Here is a 24,098-nt window from a genome sequence, read left to right on the forward strand (position 1 = left end):
TCAGCCAACATCTCTACACCATTCCACAACAGAGTATTAGTCTGAAAAGAAGATTAAGATTAAAGCTATATTGATAGTCGTGTGTCCTAATTTCAAGGCTACTCACTTCTTCCACTGAGAAATGCTTCTTTCAGTCCTGCTGTCATCTGCTGTTTCTAAATTTACAGTCACTTTAACTTCTTCCATTCCAAGATTATGTGATGTTAGTTTGGATCAACTGGTGTCAAAAGAAAAAAGGATCTTTTCAAGAAATCATATGATTTCATTGCTAAAACAAGTATTTTGTAAAAAAACCCAGATTTTGCCCATGGTGTTATATCAGGTAAAACAAAGTTAAGTTTTCCCTGATATTTCTTCAAAATATAACAAAATACCATAACTTCAGAATTATTACCATTGACATTCCGAGTTAATTAATTGTGCCATTACTCTTAACACACTTTGGGAGAACTTGAATAGAAATTCATTAAAACTGTCATTTAAGTAAAACTGATCAGTTTGTTTTCCAGTTGCAAGTAATAGCACCTGTTAAAAAGTCACTAAAAATCCTGAATGACAGAAATTGAATTCTTTCATGTCTATATACCAGGTCACATCCACTTTAAAACAATTTAAAAATAGTCATTAATCGTATTCTTTGGGATAGTGGGATTTATAAAAGAAGTACTGATACAGCAGATCCTCCAATGGATAAGTAATCCTGTTGATTTTAATTGAATTACTTGGGTGTGTAAAGATTTCCAAGCATGAGCTATCAGATGATAAACTTAAGGGGGAATGTGATTTAAATAGTATATTATTGGGATAGGAATAATAAGCCACCAAGCAGCATGCACGGGCTCCAAAAATATCTGTCAGCTCCTTGGCCAGACAGCTGCAGCTGACAGCAGGGCTGGGCTACTTAACCTGTCTGGTGAACTGGTTACACACCCAGGGCCTGCCTGTGGCCCTGTGCCAGCAAGGCAGGAGGAGCACCAGAGTAACACAGAATTACAAAGCTGAGTTCATGGGAAGTTGAACAACAATTGAGAACTACAAATATGAAAAACTGTCTTTACTAACATTGGCTATTTTATAGGTACCATTGCTCTAAAGCCCATAGCGTAGAACAATAATACCAAAAAAAAGCTTGCATTCAGTGAACCTTTCTCAGTTGTGGTCTAAACTACATGAATCTTTCTTTCTATGGTCTATCAGAATTAATTTGAGCTGCTTATGTCCAGCTGCCTATGAGTTGCACCTTCAGAATGGAAAAAATGCAAATGAACAACGAACTTTACTAAACAGCCTATGAACTTATGTGTATGCACTCTAATGATGAATAAGCATGGATAGATAATTTAGGACAATATGTGTCTGGGGAGAAAAACAAAACAAAGCAAAAGGTGTGCATTTAAGTCTCATGAGGCTACTTCACTAAATGGGAAAATTGCTGACCTTGCCATCAATTCCAGGTTCTGGAGTGGTATGTACAACCGCTTTGAAAAGGGGCTGCATCCTCGACAGTCAGTTACTGATTATCTGATGGCAGTGAAGGAAGAAACTCAGCAGCTGGAGGAAGAGCTGGAAGTCTTGCAAGAGGTAATAAACAGCTGAGCTTGATACCCCAGACTTGGTAACTGATTATAAATTAAACCCAGCTCCATATGCTGCAGAGTCCGCTACACATTACATCCTTTTCTGGAAGGAGGATGTTCAGCCATCCTCTTTGTTCTCAGATTGTTTGTGATTGTTTTGCATTTAAGACACAAAAGTGGACTTTTTTCTTTAGGGATAAAATTTTACCTGTGTTGATACACAAGTACTACTGAAAGTAAGTTTAATCCTTCTGTAACTCAGCAGGAATTGTAGTTCAGAAGAATGCTGTAATTCAGCATTGGTGTGTGACAAATTGTGCACTTCTCATTCTCCATAAATGGAAATAGTCAGTTTTAAAGGGTGGGTTGGCCTTTGGAAGTTTATTTAAACAGAAAAAAAGCAAGGACATATAAGAGGATTTCTGGACCCTAAATGTGTCCTCATGGTAAATCCTATTTCCTTCATTTCAGAGATTGGCAAATCTTCAGAAATCACAATCAGGTAATAATAAAGTCAAGAGTAAGCAACAAGACCGAAGCAAACAGTTTGGACTGTATGCCTCCAACAACAGCTTAGCTAACACTCCCCAGGAGTACAGCAGTGATCTGAAATCATTCCCATCCCGGAGCCCTTCTCAAGGGGATGAAGATTCTGCCCTGATTTTGACACAGGACAACCTGAAAAGCTCTGATCCTGACCTCTCAGCCAACAGTGACCAGGAGTCTGGTGTGGAGGACTTAAGCTGTAGGTCCCCAAGTGGGGGTGGCTGCTTGCCTAGTGAAGACAGTGGCAAGGACTCTGATGAAGCTGTGTTTCTGGCAGGCTGAAATACCTGCATGGGAGCAAGGATCCAGATAATGTAAAGTCTTATACAGTCTGGAATGACATCTTTTCATCAGATGAAGAATGGAAGTGGTCTGTGGCCTAAAGAAATAATCCAAAGAAAGGGAACTGTGCAATTGTGTAAGTTAAGACCCGAGCAGAACAAGTTATTACTAATTTTAAGACATTACACTAAAGAAAAGTAGTGCTGTTATATTTCATTAAGCCAATATGGTGGTTGTTTTATCAATGCTGTACATAATTATTCCTTACTTTGTACATTTCCACAGTTATTTATTGGACAGGATAATAGTTCTTTTCCTAAGATGTGAAATTCCAAAGTACTCTTACAGAAGGCTGAAGATGCATTACTGTTAGCCTCACTGGTGAAGCAGTCAAAACTTATTTTTGTAGAGCTCATTTACCTTCAGACATATGTATTTTCTCTGCTTTTTTCTTCACAAGAAGTTAGAACAATTATTTTGCATATTCTCCTACTAATATCTTTTACAGCAAAGTAAAACTAACAAATGGACACCCTGGCTCAGGGGACAAGGATTTTTTTGATCCTTAAAAAAAAAATCCATTAATAAGCAGTTGCTGCTGCTGCTGCATCTGAATGCATCCAATTTGTACTCAATTCTCAACCAGTGTTGAAAGTTCAGTAGATTCTGTGACCAAAACTTCAAGGCTCACACAGCCTTTGTGCTAAAACACCCCTTTGTAACAAAAGGTGCACCAGGCAGTTTGCTCTTGCCTCTTTATGTTTTAAGTTTGTTTATATCTTACCCTTGTTCCAAACCACCTACATAAGATATAAAGGTAAAATTTTAAAGGTGATAATATCTCTGATTCTTCAGCCCATTTTCCTACTTGAAAATGTTTTGAGTGGAAGTGAGGTACATACACAGAGTAGACAGAATAGGGAATATCAAATCACTTAAAGAAATCACTTATGAAAACATCATTCTGAATCAGTAAGTAAATGAAAACTATGCCCATAAAGGAACTGTTATAGAGAATATTCTTCCAAATTTTGTTATTCAAAATAAACTAACCATTACCATAATGGTGTTTCTTATCCTCACCCAAAATTTCCCTTTTAGTATTTGCCAACCTGAACACAGCATAGCAATACTAATTTAAGAAAAGGACTGATTCACTATTCATCAGAAAGTTTAATCTCATTTAAGAATTCAGCTATTTTTAAGAATAGGAGTAGTATTTTTCATAATCAACTGTTCAGAAGTAAACAACTGAAAAATCTTCAAAATTTGGAATGTCTTGAAACTCACTAAAAAGGTGGCCAGCCATATTAGGCTGCAACTTGATTTCAAGTTTTTTGTTTTTTAAAATTTTATTTAAAGCCAGTGAGTTAAAAATATAATTCATATGGCTGCTTTTACATGCTTGAAGACAGTGCAGAATTGAACTCTAGTAGAGCAAAGTGGTAGTAATGTGAGTTTACGTAGATTGCATTTCACACACTCCTTCAAGTACAGACCTACAGAAAGAACAGTATTATATAAATATACCTCAAATTAGATCATCAGATTTTAATTATTGTCTGCTTTTCTGGAATGGCTTTTCATTCTGTTCTGTGAACATGTTATTAGAAGTGAATAGGTAAACTTCAGTATTATTACTATCCTCTAAAGGGAGCTGCTGTCTTTGAACAAATAATTCTTAACAGCAAGGTTTATCTTAATATTATATTGGAAAGGCAAGATCCTCAATTTGATAAATTACTATAGTTCAATTCAAATAAAAACAACAATAAATTATATTCTGTTGAGAATCTAGCCTTCTGGTTTTTAATCTTTATGAATTTTTAATAAATTAAAGCCCTGATTTTAACTGCACTTTTAAAAGTGTTTTGTATTTTGAACATAGCCTGTAAACTTTATGGCATTAAAGGAAACTTTGAATGGGTTTTCTCAAACTAAAGAAACATGCTGTGAAGTCAGCAATGAAAACAAAACACACAAATATTTTGCCAAAAAATCAGTCTGAAAATTGGCAATGTTATTGTACATATTTAAAATGTAAAATGGTATATGAAGACATTGTGTTCAACTAGACATGTATAGAAATAAATGCAGAAGAGGAAGACATGCAAATTCAAAGCACTGTCTTTGTGTTGCTTATGCAACTCCTTGTAACTAGCTTTACAACTACAATATTAACATACTAATATTTTCTTTATTAAGCCTTCACGTAGCAGCCCTCTGTGATGTGTCTTTTAGTCCTTAGAGTTCTTGCATTAACTATTACTGCTTACATTGTACTGTATGTATTTGTGGCATTATCAGGCTAATGAGAAACACCTTCAAATAAACACTTAGGTGTTCTGAAATGTTATTTCACACCAAAGAATGAAACAAAGGATTGCTTTCCTGATTTTTGTAATAGAGTTCTTCATTTAATCAAGAGTCACTTTGTCATTGAGATCAAGGCATTCTTGTATCTCCCCTACTCTGATACTTGAATCCAGTAGCTGCAGTTGTGGAGGAATCTACAACTGATAACTAAACAAACTGAGACACTCATAAACTGTGTTAATTGTATGGGAACATGTTATACTCCTGTATTTCTATTTCTTTAGGAAATGAGAAAAAAAAAAAAAGATGAAAAGACTTCTCTATTAACTACATTGTTTTCTTATAGCCTTGCTGCAAATCTTTGCAAATTTGGCCCATTTTCAATAAGCCCACTGTAATTTGAAACAGGACACAGATGAACTAAACTGCTGAAGTCCTCACTAGGTTCAGGCTGCTCTTTAGTATCAAAATGTGCCTCTAAGGGACACTGAAGGCAATGGGATCAAACAGCTGAAGCCTCCTTTACAGAAGGAAAACTATTTGCCAGCTGCTTTTATTGGTAAGTCTATACAAGAAACAAATGTGGTTAACTCTCTAAAAAGCTGAGAAATTAATTAGTTGGAGGGCACAACAACACGGCATCAATAAAAATAAAAAAGGAAAAACAGAAAGTAAAAGGAGGAAGGCAGGGAAGGAAAGCTCTTTGTAAAATCAGCAAGGCAGAGAACCACGTTCTCTGAAGACAGAGGCAAGCCAGGGCATGGGTTCACAGCATGAAAGATATTTAATGACACAAACCAACAATAAAACCACAGCAACAAATTGGGATAGCCTTTGCAATGAAGGTAAGAATGCCATCACTGTTGACCAGCTAAGGTAATGCTTTTCTGTGGACACTGCCCGGAACTGCATACAAGAGTTCTCAAGTAGATCACAAACACAGCCAAGGCCAGGGGCTGCTTCTGTGCAGAGACAGGTAAACACCACAGTGACTGAAAAATCCTCCAAGGACAGGTAAGTTGCTGACAATTCATTTGGGAAGGGAGGAACATGTGCTGGATGAGTTTGAAGTAGGTCAGCTTATGACAATACTAAGACACACGAAAAATATGCCAAAGATTTAGAGCCAAGTGTGCTGCAAACCCTGAATTCAGAGAGGTGCCAGAGTGTGGGCATAAGAAGATAAAAGAAAACATTCAAATTTACTTATATTATTTAAATTGCCAGTAGAGCACCTGAAAGCAGCAAATCCAATAATGTTAAATGTTAAAATAAAATGTACTAGTCTTTTAATATAAATCATTCTGTAAAGAAGCTAATGAAGCCTTACAGATCCACCAGAAAAACAACTGAATCAGGCAAGGACTGAGTCTGTTGCTAAGGTTATTCAGATAAATTTATTCTGTTTCTGAAGACTAAAGAACACAGTTCTTTATATTGAGGTATTCCCTTGTTATTGAAATATAGGCTCTCTTTATAGCTTATTACTGCATAGAAATGTGATGTCTACAGGTATCTGACAAAAACAAGGCATTTTCAAAACCCAGAGACAAAATACAGGTTTTTAAAGCCCATTTTAGTGAAGGTAGCTCCAAGAATTACTGCTGTTTAAATGGCTGAACAGGAAAAGCTCAAACCACTGCACATGAAGATAAAAAGTTTGTCCTTGAGTATTGTACTGCATCCACTTCCAACACAATTCTATATCCACTCAAAAAGTCCTGCAATGCCCAACTGTGTCTGTAAGTTATACAAGACATATTAAAACCTTAAAGCCTTTATTTGTAAGTTTAGCACATTACAGTATTTACTGTTCAGAATAGTTAAGGCTGTGATACTTGACTTTGTTGCCAAAGTTTTAACTGAGTTTTACCTGAAGGTCTCTTAAATCTCTATTTTATAAAAATTTATTCTAGTATTTGAAGGGAGTAGTTAGAACTTGGACATGTATAAAATTTCTAACTTCCACATTTGGTCCAGCTTCTAAGTGGCAAAGCTGCCGAGTATGTAAAGAACAAACAGAATTACAGTTCATACTGCTTAGAACTGACTGACCAGTCTCTTGTTTGCAGTGGTGCTGGTATAGTGCCTCTCAGCAAGTTCAGACACCCAGCTGGGAGGAGCAGCCAATACCCCAGAGTGCTTTCAGCCCTTCAGAAGGATCTCATTGGAGTGGAGGGATGGACAGAGAGGAACCTTCTGAAATTCAACAAGAGCAAATGCAGGGCCCTGCACCTGGGGAAGTTCTGGGTTCCTCAGAACAAAGAAGGCATGGAGCTCCTGGAGCCATGCCAGCAGAGGGCAACAATGATAAGTGGATCACATCACTTAAGAGGCTGAGGGAGCTGGGCCTGCTTAGGCCAGTGAAGACTGAGAGGAGACCCCATCAATGTCTGTGAGTATCCAAAGGAAGGGTGTCAAGGGGGTGGAGCCAGGCTTTTCTTTGTGGTGCTGAACAATACCACAAGAGGCAAATGGCAGAAACTGATGCCTGGGAAGTTCCACCCAATTATGAGGAAGCTTTTTACTGTGTGGGTGACTGAGCGCTGGAACAGTTGTCCAGAGAGACTGTGGAGTCACCTGCACGGAGATATTCAAGAACCATCTTGGCACAATCCTGTCCCATGTTCTCTAGGATGACTCTGCTTCAGCAGGGTGGTTTGACCAAATGACTCAGTGTGAACCTTTCCAACCTGACCCATTCTGTGATTTAGCAGTATGATCAGGTATTAAAATTAGGCAAACCCCAGACTCAATCAGCAGTTACAACAAAGAATGTACACTCTCCTCTGCAAACAACTGCAACATCAGAGCTGAGCCATCTTCTTACTCTTGAATTTCTTGTTCGTTGAGTTGGCTTTCCCACTGGGAGAACATCTGAGGATGACATTGTGCAAGGCTCCCACGAAACAAGTCATTGTACATAGCCTTTTATTCCAGATTGCTTAAAAGCTCTCTTGACATATTTCAAAAACCATTAGAATATGCATCTAACAGCACCCGCCATTCTCTTACACTTTGTGGGAAACTGGACTTACACCTACGCTTCATATTTTGGCAAAAATTGAGGTAAAGAATGTGTTTAACAGTGGGCTACCAGCAGGCTACCAGCTACCATCCCTAACTCTGATAGAGAGAGTGTTATCAGTGTTCTACCTAGTCTTCTGGTGAAAGTAGACCAGGGAAGGCACAACCAATATAGGACTAAAACAAAAGAAAAACAAAACAACAATAACAAAAAAATCCCACTCCAACCAGCGTCAGGTAGACCCTTAAAGAACATAAACAGGTTGGATATTCTTGGATGTGACAGCATTCCTGCAGCTAAATCCAGAATACATCATCATTGAATACAGAGACTTCTGTGCTTCTTTTCTGGAGGATGGGTTTGTGACAGCAGAAGGGGCTAAAAAAAGGAAAAATATCCAAAGAACAGTAACAATGACATCAGAGAATAGAAAGGGAGAAAAAAGAACTTAACTTTGAAATCCCTGAATGACAAACACTGAACTTGCAATACACAGTGACATTTTCTTGTAGATTCTACTCCACTACCATCAGAAAGACTCCATGGAGAGAGAACTTCCCAATTTGAAAATTTGCTTACTAAAGTAACATAAGAGGAAAAGCTGAAGAGTTCAGAACTTGTACTAGCAAATCCTGTTATAAAATGTATAAAAAAGATACTAGCCCAATACAGCAAGAACACCAGATGTCTGGTCATCCATGCCTGTCTCTGTTCACAAGAAACAACAAAAAAAACAGCTCTGCACAGGACTGTGTGTAGTCTTGAGTTAACTAGATTGTCAGAAACAGATCAGAAATAACTCAGCACAAAATTAGATGGGATTTTGCCAAGAAGGTTACAGTGATGACTTACACCTAACTTCAGAGCTGCAGAAATCACACTACTCAGACACAAGTTCAGAACCACGTAGATGTTTACATAACCTAAGGCTTTAATTAACACATTAGCAGGAGTGCTATGCCAATATACAGGCAGCACATTTTTTTTAATAAGAACCTCTAAAATTATTGCTTAAGCATTCCATTTATAAAGTGCTGATTTTTTTTCAGACACTGAAGTATGTTTGATTTGGACCACAGATCTATTTTTTTGGGACATCTGATCTCAGAATTTGGATCAGCTTTAAAATATGTCCTATAAAATACCAGTGAATAGTCTACTCACCCTGAGAAGGAACAGCTTAGGACAATCACAAAAGTGTAACGAACGGCAGAGCTGAGACTGAAGACCCACTAGCCTGTGAACAGACTTTTTGCACTTACATGATTTTCCTTCATTCAGAAGAAATATCACAGTTTGCTGGCAGAATATCAAGTTTAGGACTGAAGATCAGTGATATAGAAAAGCACATGCTTGGACTGTGGTCTGAGATTTGAACCTGCCATGTTCTGTGATCCTATCTAGGTAACACACAGGTAGAGTCTTGGCTAAGAGGTTTATCTCCAGACTGCTTCCTGACAAGAAAGAAGCAGGATTTCTGATACATTACTTAATCAGCACTTTATCCTACTTACAACTCTCAAAACTGTAGCATTCCTTCTACTCCTCCTCGACTGTCTCCATGAAAACCTGAGGCATTGAGAAGGTTAAGAAAAAGAATGTGTCTTCTTGCAATAGCAAGAGAGAAAATACATGCATATTTAGGACCTGTATTTTCCTCCTACAGAACACTGCATTTGGTCCTACCCATTCTCACCAGATATACCCCACCCCCAGACTGTCAGCTTACCAGAGGCAAGATTCATTGATGAAAGCACAGAATTGAGTTTCACTTCCGAATCCAATCGCTTGCCTTACCACATGACAACTACAACCAAATTAGTTTCTTTACATTAGTAAAAAATAACTGTTTTCCAAAGAACTTCAGAAGTAGTTTTTGTAAACCATTTCTGAGTTCCTCACATGATGAACTTATTTATATTGCACAAAACAGAAACAAGAAGGTGACCTGCTTATTATTCCTTTATGAACAAAAAAAAGAAAATGAACTTGTTAGATGAAAATTGTGTTTAATTAGTGGTAGGTACCAAACCACTCTTGAAATCAGTGCATCAGTGCTACTAAGCAACATAACAAATCTATGCAGATATCATTTATTCTATTTTGATTCCAGTATAATTTTTTTCCAACACATCCTTTGCTTAATCCCCAATCTACTCATCCAAAACACAATACAAGCTATACTTAGTTTTCTATTATTACTTAGAAGTAAAAAAATTTGTTCTTTAATATTTTGGCTTCAAGAAAAGACAGCTTGTGAATCCAGTGGCAATCTCCATTAAGAACTTTTTTAGTTTCCAGAGTCCTATCACTTAAAGTCTTCCACAGATTAAGCCAAATCTATGGTTAAAATTCAAAATACAAAAGATATGAATTATGTTTTTATAAAAATGTAAAAAGCTAGTCAAAATTACATGTTTAGATATTTAATCTCTGAACAATGGAGTATAGCAGCAGGGAACTTAAATATTATAACTATCAACAATAAATACAAGAAATTAATGCAAAGATTGCAATAGAAGGATTCTTGAGTACAATGAGAATATAAAGAGACATTCTAATTTGTACAAAAACCATCCCAACTCTGTATACAATCTCTTCTATAAATACAACCAGATAAGATGAAATGCTTATTTGCACATAATAGTTATTAAAAAGTGTGCTTTATTGGGGTTTTCATTCGTTCTCTTGGCAGGTGTAGTTTGCAGGAAGTCTGTAAGGACAAATTTCCAAAATTAGATATTTTAACTTCTCCAGAAGTTGTATTTTAAATACAAGTAACAACAGATGCAGAACACACTTGATTTCCACAGGAACAATAAACACTGTAACAAATGCATTACCATTACCAGGTGTGTAACAATAAGGTGAATTGTTTAACAAACCAAGTTTACCTATAGTGGAGCATGAAATTGGCTGTGCATTGCTATTGCCTGTTGAAGTTTCTCCTCTTTGGCTCGTCTGCAGTGGCAGAGCTATGAAACAAGACATACAAGACTGAATTCTAAAAGCAGTTTTTGGAATGCATACTGCAGTTTCTCCTTAATGATTTAGCTATTTTACAGGCTCTTTAAAGAAAGAAAATCCTGCCTAACCTACCTCCCTTCCAAGCTTTGGGCTGAACAATGGTCTATACAGATAACATTATTCTATCCAAAATTGTTTGTAAGAGGATTCTTTCCAATGTTACAAAATGCATTTATTGGGCACCTTTAAAGAAAGGTACACTACTTGGTAAGTTACTTTTGTCACAGCATGAACAAGAATGGTGATTTTTGAACCCCAGTTACTTATTTGATGATAGCCATCAACAAAATTTGTTTAAGATGTTTAATAAATTAAACATTAAGGTTGTTTAATGCAACATGTCAGTTTATGTCAACCTTCCAAATATGAAATTTACCATGTGGCTGTCTTCCCCAATATCTATACAAGATACAGAAGAAATTGGCACAAAACTATCTGCAACAGCACATGAATATGGTCTAATGCAGAAGACCTTTGCACTTCCATCTTAGAAGTATGTGCCTTTGGAATGCAGATTATAGTCTAAAGAAACTGAAGCCATTTAAGGATTTTTTCTCCTTCTGTCAAAGCTTACTAAAGCACTGTTCTGTATCACATGACTGCTCAAACTCTTAAAAAAAGAAGCCCTAAATTTATTCACTGTGTGTTGTACATGTCTTGGGTTAGAAGTACTTGTGTATTACATACCGTTCTCTTTTCCATGAAACTACTAAGAAAGTCATCTATCTCTGTTTTGCCTTCCAAGAAGTCTTCTGCAATAGTATCAGACTCCTCTTCAGCTTCATGAGCAGCTACTTTAAGTCTGGCCTGCAGAGCACTTGGACTGCAACTCTAAGAAAATAAAAAGTCCAATGTAATATTAACCTGTCTGTTAAAACTCATATTTTCAAAAAGATAATGACTATATAAATATGGAATATGTGGACAGAGCACTATTATTACATAAAAGCCTAAGTAACCAGATGAAGTTCCATCTCCAAGTTACAGAGATGGAACTCTAGATTGTTAAACTAGAAAGGTTCCAATGTGAGAAAAGTGTTGCTAGTTTAGGTCTTGATACACAATCATTCACACAAATGAATAAAGTTTTTCAACTTTTACCCTACAGTGTAGAAAGCATCCAGCTTGGAAATCTGACAAGTTCTCAAGTGCATGATTTCTGAGTAGAACTAACATTTCAAGTGTCTTCAATAAATAGGGTCTACTTTTGAAAATCAGTTGTGAACCTGAGAAGTATAAAAAGGTAAAAAGGTAAAAAAGAACTTACTGTTCAGCTTTTAAATACCCTTGTAATGATTGTGGAGAAGACAGGAAAGCAAAAAGCACCTACTCAAGAAGTAGATAGACTGCTAATCTTAATCAGTGTACTCATTTTTCTGTTCTTATAAACCTCAAACCTTACTTCTGTTTATTGCATACAATTTCATTATTTTTTCTCAAATATATCTGGGCAGGTAAACAGGACATGATTCACATCCAGCAGGAGTCTGAAGAGAGCCAGAACTGCAAAATTAAGGCATTTATAGATTTTAGATGCTTGGCCTAACCTTCATCTACCCTATGAAAAATCTTTTACTTATGTACTTTAAAATCTTAATGTAATCAAAAATTTCCTGTTAAATTGATCTTGTACAAAATACAGAGAGTTTGCTCTAATAAAAGAGGACTAAAATTCACTCAATACAAGTAAAAATACTTGTTTGGAAATTTGAAGGAAAGAGAGCAGGAGATACCTGTGCACAGCAAACATCACTACATGAAGATATAGCATATTGGGAAAAAAAGCAGAAAAAATCAACTGCTAGTCCTCAGCTCTCAGCCTCCTATCCATCACTAAATTGAATCAGCAAATCTAATTTAGAGAAAAGAAAAGGGACTACAGCAGTGCAATGTTATGTCCTGTTCTTAAGTGGTTTCTTGCAAAAATAGGTGGTTTATCCATGTCAACTACCTCTACCCACTTTAAGGTCAAAGGAGGCATTAGGAGTCAGACTCTTCTAATTTTCAAGTGAGGAAATCTCTAATATTTTGACCACCTATGAAATCATTTGGTTTGCCATCACGCAACTTTTTGGTTGTTTTGTTTTGTTTTGTTTTGTTTTTTTTTTTGTTTTGTTTTTGTTTTTTTTAATTTGTTTTCTTATTTTGGGGGCATTCAGAAATTCAGGTACTATGCATGCTAAACTGATGGACTGTTGCATTCTCAGGTGACAAGTCTTGCAAATTATGAAGATTTTAGTGCAGAAAGTGGTTTATCAGAAGTTATATCTTCTACTAAATACCCTGGTAAACATACCAAGAAATTATTCTCCTCCTCCAATACTTTCTGAATTAATAACTTCTGCCCTGTTTACACTGTAAAACATGCAAGGTTTGACAGCACATAGAGCACATTGCCTGAAGTAAGCATGCCTAGTGAATTGCAGAATTTAAGTTCCTGAAGTTATTGAGCACTTTCATCTGGCACAGTTTTACAAGCTCATTATGTTAAATGAGTACCATTAATTGAACAAGCCTTCTTTAAAAATTATTCTATTCTTAAAACTGGTTTGGACTGGGATTGTACTAAACAGTTCTAGATGTACATTACTCTTTTCTTCCAACTCCTTTGCTCCTATTGTAGCAGTAAAAAATAAAAAGCCAATGAGAAAAGCCATTACTTTGCTTTTAACTTTTTGGTACATCATTCATTTTTTTTCATATTTGACGAAATACTTAATCTACTTCATATTAAATGAGAGTTTAACCAAAACAATATTCCTAATGGATAAAAATACATATCAAAATTTCAGATTTATCGAAGTATTCTTGAAGGATGTCATGTAGGAATTATACCTCACTAAGTTCATGCTGTCTTTGCATCTTTTTTTCAAAGGCTGCTTTCATTTGCGTGAGTTGCTCATACTGGAAGGAAGAAGAAAAGGAACATTATCACCTTGAAAAAATTCCAGATATTACCACTCATATTTCTGAAGATTATTTGATTGTTAACTTACTTTATCCAACACTGTCTGTCTTTTTGCTTCAAGACTAGGCTCCAGCAACAGGTTTTTTTCTGAAAAATAAAATCATCATTACTACTTTTTTTTAAAGGATTTAGTTCACAGAACAAAGCCACACATGTTAACATTTTGACAGCTTACTTGCCAGCTCTTCAATGCTTTTCACTAACTCATCTCTGTCAGTAATGACTTGCTTCAGCTGTGGAAGAGTCACAAACTGTTCCAGTAACACCTCCTCTTGCTCATTCATACTGGTCAGCTGTGATATACTGTACTCAAACAGAAAGAAAATACTTTTAAAGCTGAAAACACCACATGTAAAGTAGTTCACTTCATCCAGAATTTGAGGCATTTTTTGGGACTTTACAAACACATGACACTTGAGCACAACTTATTTTTCCTTTTTCTACTGGATTGTGGGTTCTACTATATGCAGCAGTGAATTTAAAAAGCAGCATGTTAAAAAATATCTTTCATTTTAAGCCTTACTTCCCATAATGCTACTATAGTGGGTTGACTATGTTGAGCTACCAGATGCCCCCTCAGCTGCTCTCTCAGTTCCCCTCCTCAACAAGCTATGGAGGAAAATCTCAGGGGTTTAGATAAAAACAGTGAAGTCACTTACCAGTTACAATCAAACACAAAAACACTCTCAGAAAAATTTAACTGAATTTATTGTCAATTACAGTAAGAGTTGGATGGTAAGCAAGAAAGGCAAAAACTAAAATACTGCTCCATTTTTCCTCAGGCTCAACCTCATTCCTTCATGCCCAACACTGTCTCTCCCTGTCTCCCTCTCCTTGGGGCAAAGGGGGAACTGCAAGTGTAGCAGTCAGTCCCCAACAGTTCATCTCTGCTTCTCCTTCCTTCTCACACTTCACCCCTGCTCCACAGACTGCATTCAGTTCCTGGCATGAGTATCCAGTCTAGGTAATACCTGGCTGCAGCTTCCTTCAGGGCATATCCAACATTGGGTCCTTTCTGGACTGCAGTGTGGGTCACTGCTCCAGCACAGTCCTCTCAGCTACAGGGTACATTTTAAAAATACCCATACTACTGCAATCTTTTCCAAAACTTCCATGGGCTGTGGAAAAGTAACTGCTCTGGTACGTGGAGCACCTCCTTCTCATCCTTCTTCCCTGACCTTGGTGTTTGCAGGATTATCACATTTTTCCATTCCTCCCCTCAATCCTCACTGCCTCTGCTCCTTCTAGAATGTTTTCAGAGGCAGTGCCTGCTTCACTAATGGACTCAGGAGTCTTGCAGTGGGTCTGCTGCCAAACCAGCTGTGCCTGGCACAGGGGCAGCTCCTGACCCTTTCTCACAAAGGCCACTCAAAAAGCCCCTTTACCAAAACCATGCCACCTATACAGAACAGAACTATTCAGAACAGCTGCAATACCTCTGTCATTCCATTAAACAACCAACAGAAGAATAATGGAATTTTAATCCAGCCTTCTTGAAAGGACCAGGCTTGATCAGAATGTTTTAACAAATTACACTTCCGTGCAAAAATCTTAATTTGCTGTTATGTAATAAGGATGCTGTCAGAACTTAAAAGCTAAGTCAGCTAAACTAAACGGGTTCTTTGGGAAGTATCAAAGGAAAAGAAAAAGCCACCCCAGTTGAAACAACAGTTTTCAATTGCTTAACTATGACACCACCAGAAAGATGTGAGATCTGAAGGAGTTTATAGTGAATTTGTAACCTATTCCACCCCACATAACTGATCTAGGAAACTGTCTCATTAGATCTGAGCAAGCTGCTGGGAGCAATAACTAATACAGCTTGTTTGAATAATGACAAACAGATGAAAATATTTGTGTAGTATGTGTATAAAGTATTTAGATGTAGCAGTGATTTGCACTGGGACAGCAGACACATTTACCTCCTGGATTTGCCTAAGCCAGCCTCCCCTGAACATGCTGAGCTGCTCACAAAGCAGTTCCCCATTTACCCTGCACTACAGTTCTTTGGCATTTAGGAGAATGTAATTTTTGGAACCAGCCTCAAGCTACTCCATTTCCTCCTTCAAAAGTTATGCTTATTGAATTACTAGAAATTAAGTCCCTTGTAAGGCCTCAGAAAAAAGCAAAACACTGATAGTAAGAAACAGTAAAAATAAATACTTCTTTTCGTGGTGTTGAATCAAGTACTGCTCCTGCTGACTAAACTCTAAAGAAACAGCATATTTGAATATAAAGCAGGTTTATTTTCTGACTACAATACTTTGGTATGTGGCAGTTCCCCTAATTATAATTTCAGTGATGTGTACGGACCTCTGACAAAAATCAGATACAGGCCAGTAGTACAGTACAGTGCCTTTCAGTAACTATAGAAGTTCAGCTAACCTCTGGAAATTTACCTTAGTTCTGAGAGCTCTGGAAAGGTATCAGGAATATCAGGCATCTTGTATGTAAATCCATTCTGGCCAACCTGAGTCAAAATTTAGAAATGCTTAGTAGATTTCTCAAGTGCAGTTTCTTGATATTTAACCTGATTAATCGAGAACTGAAAATGAATATTTTCCAGCAACAAGAGAAGCACGAAAAGCAGTAAGAAGCAGTAGTATCTGAACAGAAAACAACTCAATCAATGCAGCAAAATGCTTGAAGATGTTTGGGGTAACATGTCATAAAAGATGAGTCAGTTTTGGAGGAAAATAATTCTGTTTTGCCATGTCCTTCATTTGAAAGCAGCTGAATGACAGAGAAAATACACAGGAATAGTAAAACTCACAGAAGTGAGAACAGAGAAGGAGATTGACACTTTGATCTCTTTCATGTGGTTTTTAGAGCTATAATCTCTCAGAAAAAAAAAAGTTTTAGACAAGGAAAAAACAGTTGTAGAAAATTTAAATTGCATAAAGTTACAAAAGTGCCTTCCAAGCCTAAGAAAACTTTTTTCCATAGACATGATTTGATTCAAGACTAAACATTTAGATACAAAGTTTTATTAAAAATAAAATTTCTTCCAGAGTTCATCAGCAACAGGGAGTTTAAGTATAAACATACAAGATAAAATGCTTCACATAAAGACTTGAGATTGCACACTGCCCTCACCTCATAGGTTCTGAGCAGGAAAGCAAGCAAGAGAAAATATCTTCTGTGGTTGGAGATACAGCTACAGCTGCCCTATGGGGGAGTGCAGCTCCAAAACAAAACCCCTATCATCAAAGGCCATTAACATAACACTAGTTTCATTGAAACTCAGACAAACTTGTTGCTCTGACTTCAAGTTCTAAAAAATTCATCCAAGCCAGAATGACACTTTTGCTTCCCTAGCACCAGCAAAACAATGAAGTTCACTCACTCAAGTGCTTCCTTGAGTTTAACAGCAATGCCCTGTGTGCCTCTAAGGGCACTTATACCCAGTGTCTGCCAGCCTAAAGAGCAAAAGTCAGCACACCGACCTGCAGCACCGCCTCTGCTGTGGGGACAGGCAGCGGCAGATCAGCAATCAAGCCATAGGAGGGAGCAGCAGGCTTGTCTGTAGTGTAGCTTGAAGAAACTGATTCAGAAATGGGCATGGGTGCCATTGTTCTGTTTGTTTCTTGAGGTGGATATGGAGGGAGAAATGGAAACCCCTGAGGAGCAAAAGGAGGCATTCCAGCTGGTTTGTTGTAAAGGCTAAAAACAAACAAAACCACAACCATAAGCAACCAACTGCTTATAGCACGTCTTGTCATTTGAATTATAATTACGAGACCACACATAACACATAAGAATGAATTTTCAAGTGACCATAAACTTTGTATTTTCTGTTTTCAGTTGCTTCCAATGTAATAACCCCTTCTGTCTAATACTGCAATATAGTCTAGAACTCCATTAATCTACATTCTTGTAGAACAGCCAAATACACACTTACACTCTTAATTATCAGAAAGCTATTTCTCAAAAATTTATGACAGCATAATTTTAAATTGTTTCCATCCTAAAGTTGTGAGAAAAACATCTGTGTCATACATTAGTTCTTATGTATGGTATAGCATTTAATAGCTTGGGCAACACACAAGTAATTACTTCTAAATAACAGGAATGATTTTTTTTTAAAATTCACAACTGCAGCCACACCTAAACTTAATATCACCGTCAGCCATGAGAACCACAGTTGTGGCTCAGACACAATCTGAATTTAACACAATTCTTTAAATCACCCAATTTCTGCTGCACATGGTGCAAAAGGAACTATCTTAAGCCTGGGAGATTATGAATAGAATATGAAAAAACACAACTGCTCAGATAATGAAATACAGCAAATTCCAGATTTCAACTGGTAATGTAAAAATTTATTTTTCAAGAAAATGGATATAAAGTTACATCAGGCATGTTGATTCAGTAACTCCAATGAAATCTAGTGTCTCTTCTAAAAACAATCAGGTCATCTACCATGCACATGAAATTGTGCAAGGACAGGGAATCTAATTCTTCCGGTATATCCATTACATATTCCTGTCTCTGCCCTCCTTATAATTGGTTTAGTAGCTTTTTGAAAAACTAATAGACATTTATGATGTTTTGATAACTTACTATGGAAATGACGTTGAGCTCGGAGCTAGAACCGGAGGATTCTTCCAAAACTCATCCAGTAAACTCTGAATAATTTTTCCAAGATCTGAATGCATTGTAAACTGGGAAAAACACAAAACAAAATCCAAAGAAGAATAAAAATTATGTCTGGAATCCAAGTGTTCCAAAATGTGCTGAACTTGATTGTTTATTATACCCACATGACAGTGCTGAAAAGCTATTTCAGACATACTAGCTAATCCAAACTATATATACATAAACTCCAAATAAAGTGATAAAGCAACCCAGAGTTGAACAGAAACTAAAAGTCTTTTGTATATTCCATTATCAGTGGAGAGTCAATGAAGTACCACATTGCTATTGAACAAGCAAAAATCCCCACTTCAGTTACCAAGCTACATTTGTGCAAAGAACAGAAGAGGAAAAAAAATAAAATCTGAGGACAAAGGCACTAACTACATTCCAAAAGAGTCAGAACCTCCATCCACTCAAGAAAAAATAGGACAATCTTGTTGACAAAAAGACCAGCATATTAAAATCCTGAATATTGCAGCTAAAACCTTGACGCCATTCTAATAGGATTAGGCTAGAAAGAACTATGTTACAAAACTGACTTAAAGCATCCCTCTCCTTTATTTGGAATACACTGGAATGTAATTGGAAGAGCTGTGCAATTAACAATAACCAAAAAAATGTGATAGTAATTTTCTAAGCCTTCATAACTTAAAATAGTTTTAGATACATGGAATACTCAAGTCAGAAATGGTATCAGTAAAAGAATAACTAGAATAACTACTGAACACTTCTGAATTTATTTTCAGGCCCTGAAATACAGTTTGAAAAAGAGTAGGATCTATACTAATCTTTTTTACCAGGATTATTAACAATAATCTAGTGTGACATGTATTAAATGCTATTAACAGTAGATCTGTGTGAAGCCACAAGTAATACATACATTACTTATTAATGGACCGGTAACATATACCCCCTGCTTGTCCATTAAATGATGTCTCACAGGTGGGAAAACACTGATGACTGGCTTTTCCTGAGGAAACTGAGGTGGAAGCAAACTGCAAATACAAGAATAGTTATTACTACAGTGACACCTCATGATAAAGTTTGCATAAGAAGGCTTCTTATGAAAAAAAAAAGTACTATTAATTACATAAACATACTTTTCTATGAAAACTGTTATGGACAAGTGCACAATGAATTAAGCATACAAAAGGATTATTCAGTTACAAAATTTGAAGTCCAACAGATTGGAGCACCAGACTTCCACAAAACTGAAGAGAGCATTTTTTGGGCAAAATTGTAAGTATAACAAAGGAGGAATTATCACAGAATATTCTGAGTTGGAGAGGACCCACAAAGATCACTGAGTCCAGCTCTTAAGTGCAGGGCCCATACAGGCACTGAACCTGCAGCCTTGGTGTTATTAGCACATGGTCTGACAAACTAATAGACAACAAAAAAGCCATAGCATAACAAGAACATTTTCAAATACAGATGCTATTACTACAAATACAATGCAGTGTAGCCTGTAAGAATATTACGCCAACTCTGCAGGGCCAAGTAATATAAAACTTGTGAACAGAATACTATCAACATTTGCCAGAACAAAGTGTGCCCCCAAAGGAAATTTGCACTAATATTACAATAAATCACTTGAGTTACAGAACCTTCACCACGGTAAGAGTATGGAGTTACAGCAGACTAAGAAATTACCAATCAAGTTTATTTTCAGTGGCAGAGAATCAAAGTTACCAGAAATCCTCAAGCATTTTCACCTAGTTACCTTCAACTAAAATCATATACCTACCTTAGGAACTGGGAACAGTAAAATATGATTTTGCTCTCAGCTGAACATCTGTATCTTGTACAGAGCCAGTTCCACCCAGATCACTATAACCACTAATATAAATCCAGGTTATGGTTCCTGAAATTAATTATGAGCTGGGAGCAGCTTATATTCTATTACCAGTTAGTTGTTTTTTTGGATTTTTTAAGAACAATTTTAATTTTCAAGATGTGCCTAGATGCAGCCCGCTCTACTTACATGTTAATGTTAATTGTCAAGTTGTTTACAGTGAATGGCAGTCGATATTCCACATCTTTCTGTATTTCTGCAATGCTGTCAAAGAAAAAATTGTTAGCATCCATTGCATGGTCAATATAACAGCTAAAAGTCTAAAAAGAAACAAGCATGACCTCAGATATTTGTATTCAGTTGAAAAGCCCTGTAAGAACAAAATTGAAAAGTCTGGAGTATGTAAACAGTCTTCAGCATTCTATATTGAATATTAAGATTAAATTAAAAAAAAATAGTGGATTTAACATTTAAACCTCATAAATGGTGACAAGCAAATGAACTATGGTAGGAGAAATCACACTACTCATGCCTCTGACAATAATCTCAACTTATCTTTCTCCCATTACTGGCTTAATTTAAGACAACACATCAGTGTTATTTTAATATACTGAATTTTATCTGATTAAACATTTACTTCACCAAGGCATTATATCAGGTTCACATTGCTCTGCAACACTGCCTTCAGATCAATATGCAGAATGTTTATTAGACTAGGCATTCTTCCTTAATAGACTAGCCTAATATTTAACAGTAGTTTTTACTATGTGCACCAAGCTCACTTGGACAAGCTTTCAAGAATTATCTGGAGTAAAGTTACAATCAACAATGTAAAGCTTCAGTGAGACTCAAGATCCAGGCTCTCCTGAAAGCACTTACAAAATCTAGTAAGGTAAAATCCAAATTTGTTTTTCCTGCAACAGGTAAATTACAGAGGGAAAAATCTTGAAATAAGCTACATTATTAGGAAATTGATTTCAATACTCAAAGCATTCTACAATTTCCATGCACAGCAAGATTGTTTTGAAAGAGAGCATCCCAGAGAATGTGGAGGAGGTGAAGCTCAGAAGCAGAATTTCTAGGCAATACGAACATATCTAAGCAGAGAGTAAAAGACAGAAGGGCAGAAAACAAGCTTCCTCTTATAATGAATCAAAACAAACCATAAAAGCAGACTGATTGCTCTTCCATGTATTTTTCCTGCTTGCACCTGGTTAATAACACTCTTTGTAACCTCCCCTCATACAGGAGAGGGAACACAGCTCCAATGGCAAATAATGCCAGCCAGGTGTTCCCAGAAAACATCTTTTGATCCAACTTCAGAAATGCTCCTCCATCCACTGCCAGGTACACTCCATACAAGTCCTTTCTCAAGAAACCCAGAACACATTACCTGCAAATGTGTGTTAAGAGTAGTATTGGGAGTGTTTTGTATCCTTCCAAGGCACTACTGGGGCATAGAATTTAAGGCTTCAAAACGAAGTCTTTAAAAGCTTGGGGAACAAATGGGAGTAAGACACTAACTCAGCTATGAATCTTGCTTTCTGCAGCCTGATCTTATTCCTCTCATAGACAACTCAGTATTTGCTCTTTCCTGGTGAAATCACATGCTGTTTGAAGAAAATATCAAATATCTTCAGCACAGGAGAATTCAAATCAAGGGTTCTGCTGTGTTACACCACACACCACTATCTGCAACTTCTCATCCTTAACTGAAGGATTCTCCCTGGAATCTCTCACTCACATTCCTGCCCTGTAATCATCTGTCACACTTTTCATTAGCCTGCTGAAAAATCCTTTTGAGAAGGGTATATAATTACACTCCACTCATGTGGATACTGGGGAGGAAGATGAGGACAGAAAGTGAGGAAGAAGAAAGCCAGAATCTCATTGAATGTTCAAACAGTTATAACCCTGCTTAGGAAAAACCTTGAACTAATAACATTAGTTGTTGCTTCCCCAAGTGGGAATGAGCACATTGAAAAAATGATACATTCTTAACTTTGTCTAGAACAACAGCAAATGTAATAATCTCTTTTTTAAATGCAAAGGTTTTATTTCAAGCTCCTAACCTGAGAGGGGTTGTGTATAGGAAAGCTAGCTGCTTTACTGAAATTAAGATCACACATACCTGAGCTTTTATGACCTAAGACAACACAAACCAAACTTGACTAACTTAGTGAACTACAGCATACCAAGAATTTTGAGCATTTTGGTGAAGAGCAACAACAGTACTCATAAAGGAATAACATTTGGGCAGCTACCATGTCCCTTCCCCTCACCTCAATTCCTGGCTACAGCATCCGTTCCCTCACTGCCTGTGCTTGAGCTGGTGCCTGCACAAACAGCAGCAAACCAGTTCAGCAAGCTCACTGACAAAAACTGATCCCTTTTTTGGGGACTTAATTCAGGAGGAGCTCATCTCATTGCCAGATTTTTAAAAAGTGGATATAAACAAAAGGCCAAGTAAGGCCGCCCTAACAAAAACTTTTAAGTTAACTAAGCTCCTATATGCCCACAAGAACAGCTCCTTGGGAAGTGAACTGTGTCCAAAATATCTGTGAAATTAGCTCTGAACAGACTTACACTTATTCAAGCAAAAATACTTAGAATACTGTCATATTTATGTTCCCTATGTGATAATTCAAAAAATTAGGAATGGAAACTATCTGCAGTTATTAAACTTTGAAATGCATTTAGTATCTCTTCCACTCCTAGCGTCAGTCTGATGTGATGGGAAGCATTCCTTGTCATTTTTCTGAATTGTTTTGGAGGCAGCTACCATTTCAGTTCTACAGAAATCCTAGGAAGTTGTATGTCAGTAGAATGCTTACTTCACGGTAACTATAACTTCAAATGTAAGGAATGTGGATCTCCTTTTAAAATGCGAGGAGTTTTAAACTAGGCAAAACAGGGCAGCATACTGCCAAGAGGGAGTACCTCAGAATAAACTGTTTTACTTTAAAATTGTGGATGTCGAACAGCAGTAAACACAACTGGCCTCTTCTCACCATCTAAACAAAACTACTTTTTAAGGAGCAGCCAGTTTTTAGCAGGTAACACTGAACACAAGGAAAGTGTAAAGCCAGTAGGGCTGCTATGCCACTGTGCCACTGCGCCACACAACTCCTTGGTGCTCTGCGTTTTAGTCTCAACTTTTAATCAACTACGCAATGACAAGCAGCTTCCAGAGAGGCTTTATCGCAAGACGTGGTGGCGTCACTCCGAAGACATTACACGCCATGAGCAGGCTTTCCGGGCAACGGCAAGTGAAACCGGGCACGCCGACCTCCGCCCGATCACCCGGCCGGGCCCCACCGAAGCCGGCGGGGACGCCTCCCCGACAGCCAGCCGGGCTTACAGTTTCCGAATTCCTGCTCCCAGCCCGGCGGGATCCCACATCGCACGGTCCTCCGGCGGGGACTCCGCGGCAGCGCCCGGCGGGACCCTTCGGCCCCGGGACAGCGCGGGGCTGGGCCGGCCCGGGCTGCGGCGCCGCCGGCTCGGGGGCCCTGTTTACCCACACGGCCGCGAGGACCCAGCCAGGCCTCGCGGGGAGGGGACGGGGCGCAGCCGGGTTCCCGTGTCCGCGCATAGAGAGACACGATACGCTACCGACACGCCACCGACTCCGCGCGGCGCCGCTGCGGCCCCGGGACGGGCGACACACCGGGGCCCTCCCGCCCCCGCGCCCGCCGCGGCCACTCACGAGGCGTGCGCGGCGCGCAGGGACTCGACCTGGCGCTGCCGCTGCTGCTGGAGGCCGGTGCGCGCGGGCGGCGCGGCGGAGGCGGGGGCGGCGCCGCCCTTGGCGAGCGGGAACAGCCAGTTCATCGCGCGCGCGGCGGCACCGGAGGGGCGCGAGCGCACCCGCGGCACCGCGCGCACCTCACCGAGCGCCGGCGCGCGCCTGCGCGCGAC

The 24,098-nt window shown here is 38.1% G+C and overlaps 2 protein-coding genes across 5 annotated transcripts in view; one reads left to right on the forward strand and one right to left on the reverse strand.

Moving 5' to 3' along the window:
* The window catches only part of MTMR7 (myotubularin related protein 7), a 41,541-nt gene extending 36,887 nt beyond the window's left edge, over positions 1-4,654 (forward strand). For both annotated transcript variants that reach the window (XM_058803353.1, XM_058803354.1), the window contains 2 exons: positions 1,455-1,581; positions 2,049-4,654. In XM_058803353.1, the coding sequence (XP_058659336.1) occupies positions 1,455-1,581; positions 2,049-2,405 (484 nt within the window). In that variant the 3' untranslated portion in view covers positions 2,406-4,654. The remainder of the gene's footprint in view (positions 1-1,454; positions 1,582-2,048) is intronic.
* Positions 4,655-9,828: 5,174 nt separating this feature from the next.
* Positions 9,829-24,070, reverse strand: VPS37A (VPS37A subunit of ESCRT-I). 3 transcript variants are annotated; one of them, XM_058803824.1, is made up of 12 exons: positions 23,887-24,070; positions 20,367-20,441; positions 19,263-19,377; positions 18,308-18,408; positions 17,191-17,407; positions 16,144-16,214; positions 13,920-14,047; positions 13,773-13,831; positions 13,612-13,680; positions 11,464-11,607; positions 10,644-10,724; positions 9,829-10,462 (listed from the first exon to the last, which is right to left on the reverse strand). In XM_058803824.1, exons 1-11 carry the CDS (start codon positions 24,009-24,011, stop codon positions 10,644-10,646), a joined length of 1,185 nt encoding a protein of 394 aa, XP_058659807.1. In that variant the 5' UTR covers positions 24,012-24,070; the 3' UTR covers positions 9,829-10,462. The 3 variants fall into 3 exon arrangements, with proteins under 3 accessions (XP_058659807.1, XP_058659808.1, XP_058659809.1); XM_058803825.1 differs by having other exon boundaries at positions 23,916-23,971; XM_058803826.1 differs by lacking the exon at positions 23,887-24,070 and adding an exon at positions 21,571-21,589.
* Between the last annotated feature and the right edge of the window lie 28 nt (positions 24,071-24,098).

Source organism: Ammospiza caudacuta, chromosome 4, assembly GCF_027887145.1.
Source record: "Ammospiza caudacuta isolate bAmmCau1 chromosome 4, bAmmCau1.pri, whole genome shotgun sequence".
Lineage (NCBI taxonomy): Eukaryota > Metazoa > Chordata > Aves > Passeriformes > Passerellidae > Ammospiza > Ammospiza caudacuta.